The following is an 11,195-nucleotide window of genomic DNA, read 5'->3' as shown; positions in this document are numbered from 1 at the left end:
TATGGGGGATATGGGGGGTATATATGGGTATATATGGGGATATATGGGTATATATGGGGGTATATGGGGATATATGGGGATATATGGGGGATATGGGGGGATATGGGGGGGTATATGGGGGTATATGGGGGGTATGAGGGTATATGGGGGGATATGGGGGGTGTGGGGTGATATGGGGGTATATGGGGGTATATGGGGGGATATAGGGGGGTATATGGGGGGATATGGGTATATGGGGGTATATGGGGGGATATGGGGATATATGGGGATATGGGGGGATATAGGGGGATATGGGGAGTAAAGGGGGGATGTGGGGGCAGATGGGGGGTATATGGGGGATATGGGGATATATGGGGGATATGGGGGTAAAGGGGGGGATATGGGGGATATGGGGGGAGATAGGGGGAGATATGGGGTGTATATGTGGGGGTATAGGGGGTATGGGGGGATATATGGGGGTATATGGGGATATATGGGGAGATATGGGGATATATGGGGATATATGGGGGGATATGGGGGTATATGGGGGTATATGGGGGTATATGGAGGGATATGGGGGGGATATGGTGGGATATGGGATGATATAGGGCAGATATGGGGGGATATATGGGGTATATGGGAGATATGGGGGGTATATATGGGTATATATGGGGATATATAGGGGTATATAGGGGATATATTGGGGTATATGGGGGGATATGGGGATATATGGGGATATATTGGGGTATATGGGGGGATATGGGGGGATATATGGGGAGATATGGGGATATATGGGGGATATATGGGGATATATGAGGATATATGGGGATATATGGGGGATATGGGGGGATATGGGGGGTATATATGGGTATATATGGGGATATATAAGGATATATGGGGGGATATGGGGGGATATAGGGGGGATATGAAGGATATGGGGGATATGGGGGATGTGGGGGGTATATATGGGGATATATGGGGGTATATGGGGGTATATATGGGGGATATGGGAGGGATATGGTGGGATATGGGGGGATATTGGGGATATTGGGGATATAGGGGGGTATATGGGGTGGTATATGGGGGTATATGGGGTGGATATGGGGGTATATGGGGGGATATGGGGTTATGGGGGGATTGGGGGGATATGGGGGTGATATGGGGGGTTATGGGGGATATGGGGGGGTATGGGGATATAGGGGATATGGGGGGTATATGGGGGTATATGGGGAGATATGGGGGGTATATGGGGATATATGGGGATATATGGGGGGTATATGGGGGTATATGGGGATATATGGGGATGGGATATATGGGGATATATGGGGGGTATATGGGGGTATATGGGGATATATGGGAGATATGGGGGTATATGGGGGATATATGGGGTATATGGGTTATATATGGGGATATATGGGGATATGGGGGTATATGGGGTATATATGGGGATATGAGGATATATGGGGGTATATGGGGATATGTGGGATATGGGGTATATGGGGGGTATTGGAGGGGATATGGGGGTATATGGGGGTATGGGGGTATATGGGGATATATGGGGATATGTGGGTATATGGGGATATGGGGGGATATGGGGGGATATGGAGGGGAAATATGGGTATATATGGGGTATATATGGGGATATATGGGGATATGGGGGGATATAGGGGGGATATATGGGGGATATGGGGGGTATAGGGGGGATATGGGGGGAAATGGGGGGTATGTGGGGGATATGGGGGGGTATATGGGGGGATATGGGGGGATATAAGGGGGGTATGGGGGTATGTGGGTATATGGGGTTATGGGGGTATATGGGTATATGGGGATATGGGGGGGATATGGGGGGAATAAGGGGGGGATATAGGGTTATATGGGGGGATATGGGGAGATGTGGGGGGATATATGGGGATATATGCGGGGATATGGGGATATATGGGGATATATGGGGGGAATAAGGGGGATATGGGGGAGGGATATATGGGTATATATAGGGTATATGGGGGATATGGGGGGATAGGGGGTATATGGGGTTATATGGGGGATATATGGGGGATATGGGGGGATATGGGGGGATTTGGGGGGTGTGAGGGGGGATATGGGGGGGATATAGGGCTGTAAGGATATAGAATATAGGGACACATGGATACAAGGATATAGGATATAGAGATATAGGATAGAGGAATATAGGATATCGGATATAGGGAATAGGATAGATATAGGAATATATAGAGATATAGGATATAGGATATAGGATATAGGATATAGGAATATAGGAATATAGGATATAGGATATAGGGGTATAGGATATAGGATATAGGGCTAGAGGGGCTATAGGATACAGGCTATAGGATATAGGCTATAGGATATAGGATATAGGGCTATAGGATACAGGCTATAGGGTATAGGCTATAGGCTATAGGTCTATAGGGCTATAGGATACAGGCTATAGGTCTATAGAGCTATAGGGCTATAGGGCTATAGGGCTATAGGATACAGGCTATAGGGCTATAGGCTATAGGCTATAGGATACAGGCTATAGGGCTATAGGGCTATAGGGCTATAGGGCTATAGGGCTATAGGATACAGGCCATAGGGCTATATGGCTATAGGGCTATAGGATATAGGGCTATAGGGCTATAGGATATAGGGCTATAGGATACAGGCTATATGGCCATAGGGCTATAGGGCTATAGGGCTATAGAATACAGGCTATAGGGCTATAGGGTATAGGGCCATAGGGCTATAGGGCTATAGGGCTATAGGATACAGGCCATAGGGCTATAGGCTATAGGGCTATAGGGCTATAGGATACAGACTATAGGTCTATAGGGCTATAGGGCCATAGGGCTATAGGTCTATAGGGCTATAGGATACAGGCCATAGGGCTATAGGGCTATAGGGCTATAGGGATACAGGCTGTAGGCTATAAGGCTATAGGCTATAGGATACAGGCTATAGGGCTATAGGGCTATAGGGCTATAGGGCTATACGATACAGGCAATAGGGCTATAGGGCCATAGGGCTATAGGGATATAGGGATATAGGTCTATAGGGCTATAGGGCTATAGGATACAGGCTATAGGCCATAGGCTATAGGTTATAGGGCTATAGGGCCATAGGTCTATAGGGCTATAGGCTATAGGGCTATAGGATACAGGCTATAGGATACAGGCTTAGGGCTATAGGATACAGGCTATAGGCTATAGGGCTATAGGGCTATAGGGCTATAGGATACAGGCTATAGGATACAGGCTATAGGGCTATAGGGCTATAGGGCCATAGGGCTATAGGGCTATAGGCTATAGGATACAGGCTATAGGGCTATAGGTCTATAGGGCTATAGGATATAGGGCTATAGGGCTATATGATATAGGGCTATAGGGCTATTCGGCCATAGGGCTATAGGGCCATAGGGCCATAGGGCTATAGGGCTATAGGATACAGGCTATAGGGCTATAGGGTACAGGTCTATAGGGCTATAGGCTATAGGGCTATAGGATACAGGCTATAGGGCTATAGGACTATAGGATAAAGGCTATAGGGCTATAGGGCTATAGGGCTATAGGATACAGGCTATAGGGCTATAGGGTACAGGTCTATAGGGCTATAGGGCTATAGGGCTATAGGATACAGGCCATAGGGCTATAGGGCTATAGGGCTATAGGCTATAGGGCTATAGGGCTATAGGCTATAGGATACAGGCTATGGGGCTATAGGATACAGGCTATAGGGCTATAGGGCTATTGGATACAGGCTATAGGATACAGGCTATAGGGCTATAGGGCTATTGGATACAGGCTATAGGATATAGGGCTATAGGGCCCTAGGGCTATAGGCTATAAACTATAGGATATAGGATATAGGCTATAGGGCTATAGGGCTATAGGGCTATAGTATACAGGCTATAGGATACAGGATATAGGATATAGGCTATAGGCTATAGGATATAGGATATGGGGATAGAGGCTATAGGCTATAGGATATAGGATATAGGGCTATATGATATAGTATACAGGATATAGGCTATAGGATATAGGATACAGGCTGTAGGATATAGGCTATAGGCTATAGGATACAGGCTATAGGATACAGGCTATAAGATACAGGGTATAGGCTATAGGCTATAGGGCTATAGGTCTATAGGGCTATAGGATACAGGCTATAGGATACAGGCCATAGGCTATAGGCCATAGGCTATAGGTTATAGGTCTATAGGTCTATAGGGCTATAGGATACAGGCCATAGGGCTATAGGGCTATAGGGCTATGGGATACAGGCTATAGGCTATAGGGCCATAGGGCTATAGGGCTATAGGATACAGGCTATAGGGCTATAGGGCTATAGGATACAGGCTATAGGTCTATAGAGCTATAGGGCTATAGGGCTATAGGGCTATAGGATACAGGCTATAGGGCTATAGGCCATAGGTCTATAGGGCTATGGGGCTATAGGATACAGGCTATAGGGCTATAGGGCTATAGGGCCATAGGGCCATAGGGCTATAGGGCTATAGGGCTATAGGCTATAGGATACAGGCTATGGGGCTATAGGATACAGGCTATAGGGCTATAGGGCTATAGGATACAGGCTATAGGATACAGGCTATAGGGCTATAGGCTATAGGACTATAGGATACAGGCTATAGGATATAGGTCTATAGGGCTATAGGGCTATAGGATACAGGCCATAGGGCTATAGGATACAGGCTATAGGGCTATAGGATACAGGCCATAGGGCTATAGGGCTATAGGGCTATAGGATACAGGCTATAGGATACAGGCTATAGGATACAGGCCATAGGGCTATAGGGCTATAGTGCTATAGGGCCATAGGGCTATAGGGCTATAGGGCTATAGGATACAGGCTATAGGGCTATAGGCCATAGGTCTATAGGGCTATAGGGCCATAGGGCTATAGGGCTATAGGATACAGGCTATAGGGCTATAGGGCTATAGGGCTATAGGATACAGGTCATAGGGCTATAGGGCTATAGGCTATAGGGCTATAGGATATAGGTTATAGGGCTATGGGGCTATAGGATACAGGCTATAGGGCTATAGGGCTATAGGGCTATAGGGCTATAGGCTATAGGGCTATAGGATACAGGTCATAGGGCTATAGGCTATAGGTCTATAGGACTATAGGGATATAGGATACAGGCTATAGGTCTATAGGGCTATAGGGCTATAGGGCTATAGGATACAGGCCATAGGGCTATAGGGCCATAGGGCTATAGGGCTATAGGGATACAGGCTATAGGCTATAGGGCTATAGGTCTATAGGGCTATAGGATATAGGGCTATATGGATACAGGCTATAGGATATAGGGCTCTAGGGCTCTAGGGCTATAGGATACAGGCCATAGGGCTATAGGGCTATAGGGCTATAGGGCCATAGGGCTATAGGATACAGGGTATAGGCTATAGGCTATAGGATATAAGGCTATAGGGCTATAGGATACAGGCTATAGGGCTATAGGCTATAGGGCCATAGGATACAGGCCATAGGGCTATAGGGCTATAGGGATACAGGCTATAGGGCCATAGGGCTATAGGATATAGGCTATAGGGCTATAGGGCTATAGGGCCATAGGGCTATAGGATACAGGCTATAGGCCATAGGCTATAGGGCTACAGGGCTATAGGGATACAGGCTATAGGATACAGGCCATAGGGCTATAGGCTATAGGGCTATAGGGCTATAGGATACAGGCTATAGGCTATAGGGCTATAGGGCTATAGGGCTATAGGATACAGGCTATAGGATACAGACTATAGGCCATAGGTCTATAGGTCTATAGGGCTATATGATACAGGCTATAGGCTATAGGATATCGGCTATAGGGCTATAGGGCTATAGGGCCATAGGGCTATAGGGCTATAGGATACAGGCTATAGGATACAGACTATAGGCCATAGGTCTATAGGTCTATAGGGCTATATGATACAGGCTATAGGCTATAGGATATCGGCTATAGGGCTATAGGGCTATAGGGCCATAGGGCTATAGGGCTATAGGATACAGGCTATAGGATACAGACTATAGGCCATAGGTCTATAGGTCTATAGGGCTATATGATACAGGCTATAGGCTATAGGATATCGGCTATAGGGCTATAGGGCTATAGGGCCATAGGGCTATAGGGCTATAGGATACAGGCTATAGGGCTATAGGGCCATAGGGCTATAGGGCCATAGGGCTATAGGATATAGGGCTATATGGATACAGGCTATAGGCTATAGGCTATAGGGCTATAGGCTATAGGATACAGGCCATAGGATACAGGCTATAGGCTATAGGGCTATAGGGCTATAGGATACAGACTATAGGCTATAGGGCTATAGGGCCATAGGGCTATAACCTATGGGTTCCCTCTGACCCCGCTGTGGCCAGAGGTGATCGGGGTGGCGGAGCTGGTGAACAAGGTGACGGGTCCGTGGTTCAATAAGTTCGATGAGGATTTGGCCACTGCGTTCTCCATCTACTGCGGGATCAGCATCGCACACGTGAGTCACTATGGGGACTGTGGGGGTATAGGGACTATGGGGGCTATGGGGGCTATGGGGGATATAGGGACTATGGGGGATATAGGGCCTATGGGGTCACACTGACCTATGGGGTCAATAGGGACTATGGGGGCAATAGGGACTATGGGGTCACACTGCTCTATGGGGTGAATAGGGCCTATGGGGGCAATAGGGACTATGGGGTCAATAGGGCCTATGGGGTCACACTGCACTATGGGGGCAATAGGGACTATGGGGTCAATAGGGCCTATGGGGTGAATAGGGACTGTGGGGTGAATAGGGTCTATGGGGTCAATAGGGCCTATGGGGTCACACTGCTCTATGGGGTGAATAGGGACTATGGGGTCAGTAGGGACTATTGGGTCAATACGGACTATGGGGGATATAGGGACTGTGGGGGATATAGGGACTATGGGGGATATAGGGGTTATGGGGTCATTAGGGACTATGGGGTCACACTGCACTATGGGGTCAATAGGGCCTATGAGGTCAATAGGGACTGTGGGGTGAATAGGGACTATGGGGTCACACTGACCTATGGGGTCAATAGGGCCTATGGGGGATATAGGGACTATAGGGCTATAGGGACTATTGGGGTCAATAGGGATTATGGGGGATATAGGGACTATGGGGTCAATAGGGACTATGGGGGCTATAGGGACTATGGGGTCAATGGGTCCTATGGGGTCAATGGGGCCTATGGGGATATAGGGACTATGGGGGCAATAGGGATTATGGGGTCACACTACTCTATGGGGTCAATAGGGACTATGGGGTCAATAGGGCCTATGGGGTCAATGGGTCCTATGGGGTCAATGGGGCCTATGGGGTGAATAGCGACTATGGGGACAATAGGGCCTATGGGGTCAATAGGGACTATGGGGGATATAGGGCCTATGGGGGCTATAGGGACTATGGGGCTATAGGGACTATGGGGGATATAGGGACTATGGGGATATAGGGACTATGGGGGAATAAGGACTATGGGGACAATAAGGCCTATGGGGTCAATAGGGCCTATGGGGTCAATAGGGACTATGGGGTCAATGGGGCCTATGGGGTGAATAGCGACTATGGGGACAATAGGGCCTATGGGGTCAATAGGGACTATGGGGGATATAGGGACTATGGGGTCAATAGGTCCTATGGGGTCAGTAGGGACTATGGGGACAATAGGGCCTATGGGGTCAATAGGGCCTATGGGGTCAATGGGGTCAATAGGGACTATGGGGCTATAGGGACTATGGGGCTATAGGGACTATGGGGCTATAGGGTCTATGGGGCCAATGGGGCCTATGGGGTCAATGGGGCCTATGGGGGCTATGGGGGCTATAGGGACTATGGGGTGAATAGGGACTGTGGGGTGAATAGGGCCTATTGGGTCAATAGGGACTATGGGGGATATAGGGACTGTGGGGGATATAGGGACTATGGGGCTATAGGGACTATGGGGGATATAGGGACTATGGGGTCAATGGGTCCTATGGGGTCAATAGGGCCTATGGGGATATAGGGACTATGGGGGATATAGGGACTATGGGGTCAATAGGGCCTATGAGGGCAATAGGGCCTATGGGGTCAATGGGGCCTATGGGGATATAGGGACTATGGGGGCAATAGGGATTATGGGGTCACACTACTCTATGGGGTCAATAGGGGACTATGGGGTCAATAGGGCCTATGGGGTCAATGGGTCCTATGGGGTCAATGGGGCTTATGGGGTGAATAGCGACTATGGGGACAATAGGGCCTATGGGGTCAATAGGGACTATGGGGGATATAGGGCCTATGGGGGCTATAGGGACTATGGGGCTATAGGGACTATGGGGGATATAGGGACTATGGGGTCAATAGGGATTATGGGGGCAATAGGGACTATGGGGGCAATAGGGCCTATGGGGTCAATAGGGCCTATGGGGTCAATAGGGACTATGGGGTCAATGGGGCCTATGGGGTCAATAGGGCCTATGGGGTCAATAGGGACTATGGGGGATATAGGGCCTATGGGGGCTATAGGGACTATGGGGCTATAGGGACTATGGGGGATATAGGGACTGTGGGGGCAATGGGGCCTATGGGGTCAATAGGGACTATTGGGGCTATGGGGGCTATAGGGACTATGGGGTCAATGGGGCCTATGGGGTCAATGGGGCCTATTTTGCCTATGGGGGCTATAGGGACTATGGGGTCACAATGCACTATGGGGTCAATAGGTCCTATGGGGTCAGTAGGGACTATGGGGACAATAGGGCCTATGGGGTCAATAGGGCCTATGGGGTCAATGGGGTCAATAGGGACTATGGGGCTATAGGGACTATGGGGCTATATGGACTATGGGGCTATAGGGTCTATGGGGCCAATGGGGCCTATGGGGTCAATGGGGCCTATGGGGGCTATGGGGGCTATAGGGACTATGGGGTGAATAGGGACTGTGGGGTGAATAGGGCCTATTGGGTCAATAGGGACTATGGGGGATATAGGGACTGTGGGGGATATAGGGACTATGGGGGATATAGGGGTTATGGGGTCAATAGGGACTATGGGGTCAATGGGGCCTATGGGGTGAATAGCGACTATGGGGACAATAGGGCCTATGGGGTCAATAGGGACTATGGGGGATATAGGGCCTATGGGGGCTATAGGGACTATGGGGCTATAGGGACTATGGGGGATATAGGGACTGTGGGGTCAATGGGGCCTATGGGGTCAATAGGGACTATTGGGGCTATGGGGGCTATAGGGACTATGGGGGCTATAGGGACTATGGGGTCAATGGGGCCTATGGGGTCAATGGGGCCTATGGGGCCTATGGGGGCTATAGGGATTATGGGGTCAATAGGGCCTATGTGGTCAATAGGGTCTATGGGGTGAATAGGGACTGTGGGGTCAATAGGGACTATGGGGCTATAGGGACTATGGGGGATATAGGGACTATGGGGTCAATAGGGATTATGGGGGATATAGGGACTATGGGGTCAATATGGCCTATGGGGTCAATAGGGCCTATGAGGGCAATAGGGCCTATGGGGTCAATGGGTCCTATGGGGTCAATGGGGCCTATGGGGTCAATAGGGACTATGGGGCGAATAGAGATTATGGGGTCAATAGGGATTATGGGGTCAATAGGGATTATGGGGTCAATAGGGATTATGGGGTCACAATGCTCTATGGGGTCAATAAGGCCTATAGGGTCACACTGCACTATGGGGTCAATAGGGCCTATGGGGTCAATAGGGACTGTGGGGTGAATAGGGACTATGGGGTCACAATGCCCAATGGGGTCAATAGGGCCTATGGGGTCAATAGGGACTGTGGGGTGAATAGGGACTATGGGGTCACACTGCACTATGGGGTCAATAGGGACTATTGGGTCAATAGGGACTATGGGGTCAATAGGGACTATGGGGTCACACTGCACTATGGGGGATATAGGGACTATGGGGGCTATAGGGACTATGGGGTCAATAGGGCCTATGGGGGCAATGGGGCCTATGGGGTCAATAGGGACTATTGGGTCAATGGGGACTATGGGGTCAATGGGGCCTATGGGGGCTATGGGGGCTATAGGGCCTATGTGGTCTATAGGGACTATGGGGTGAATAGGGACTGTGGGGTCAATAGGGCCTATGGGGTCAATAGGGCCTATGGGGTCACACTGCTCTATGGGGTCAATAGGGCCTATGGGGTGAATAGGGACTATGGGGTCAATAGGGACTATGGGGGATATAGGGACTATGGGGTCAATAGGACCTATGGGGTCAATAGGGACTATTGGGTCAATAGGGACTATGGGGTCAATGGGTCCTATGGGGTCAATGGGGCCTATGGGGGATATAGGGCCTATGGGGGATATAGGGACTGTGGGGGATATAGGGACTATGGGGGATATAGGGGTTATGGGGTCTATAGGGCCTATGGGGTCAATAGGGACTATGGGGTCAATGGGGCCTATGGGGTGAATAGTGACTATGGGGACAATAGGGACTATGGGGTCAATAGGGACTATGGGGGATATAGGGACTATGGGGTCAATAAGGACTATGGGGCTATAGGGACTATGGGGGATATACGGACTGTGGGACTATAGGGACTATGGGGTCAATGGGTCCTATGTGGTCAATAGGGCCTATGGGGTGAATAGGGACTATGGGGTCAATAGGGACTATGGGGGCTATAGGGACTATGGGGATATAGGGACTATGGGGTCATTAGGGACTATGGGGTCACACTGCACTATGGGGTCAATAGGGACTATGGGGTCAATAGGGACTATGGGGGATATAGGGACTATGGGGTCAATAGGGACTATGGGGTCAATAGGGCCTATGGGGTCAATAGGGACTATGGGGGCAATATGGGGTTGGCTATGGGGTTGGCTATGGGATGAGCTATGGCGTGGGCTATAGGGTTGGCTATGGGGTTGGGCTATGGGATGGGCTATGGGGTTATGGGGTGGGCTATGGTGTTGGCTATGGGGTGGGCTATGGGGTTCAATATGGGGTTTGTTTTGGGGTCGGCTATGGGGTGGTCTATAGGGTGGGCTATAGGGTTGGCTATGGGGTTTGGCTATGGGGTGGGCTATGGGGTTGGCTATGGGGCTGGTTATGGGGTGGGCTATGGGGTGGGCTATGGGATGGGATATGGGGTTGGCTATGGAGTGGCTATGGGGTTCAATAAGGGATGGGC

The 11,195-nt window shown here is 49.8% G+C and overlaps 1 protein-coding gene across 1 annotated transcript in view; it reads left to right on the top strand.

Annotated features, from left to right (window-relative positions):
* Positions 1–6,375: 6,375 nt before the first annotated feature.
* Positions 6,376–11,195, top strand: part of PDE2A (phosphodiesterase 2A) — a gene marked incomplete at its 5' end in the record, with an annotated part of 30,848 nt that continues 26,028 nt past the window's right edge. Inside the window, one exon of the mRNA XM_072360843.1 lies at positions 6,376–6,488. Within this exon, the coding sequence (XP_072216944.1) occupies positions 6,376–6,488 (113 nt within the window). The remainder of the gene's footprint in view (positions 6,489–11,195) is intronic.

Source organism: Excalfactoria chinensis, unplaced genomic scaffold (genome assembly GCF_039878825.1).
Source record: "Excalfactoria chinensis isolate bCotChi1 unplaced genomic scaffold, bCotChi1.hap2 Scaffold_351, whole genome shotgun sequence".
NCBI lineage: Eukaryota > Metazoa > Chordata > Aves > Galliformes > Phasianidae > Excalfactoria > Excalfactoria chinensis.
This window is presented reverse-complemented; position numbering and strand designations above follow the sequence as displayed.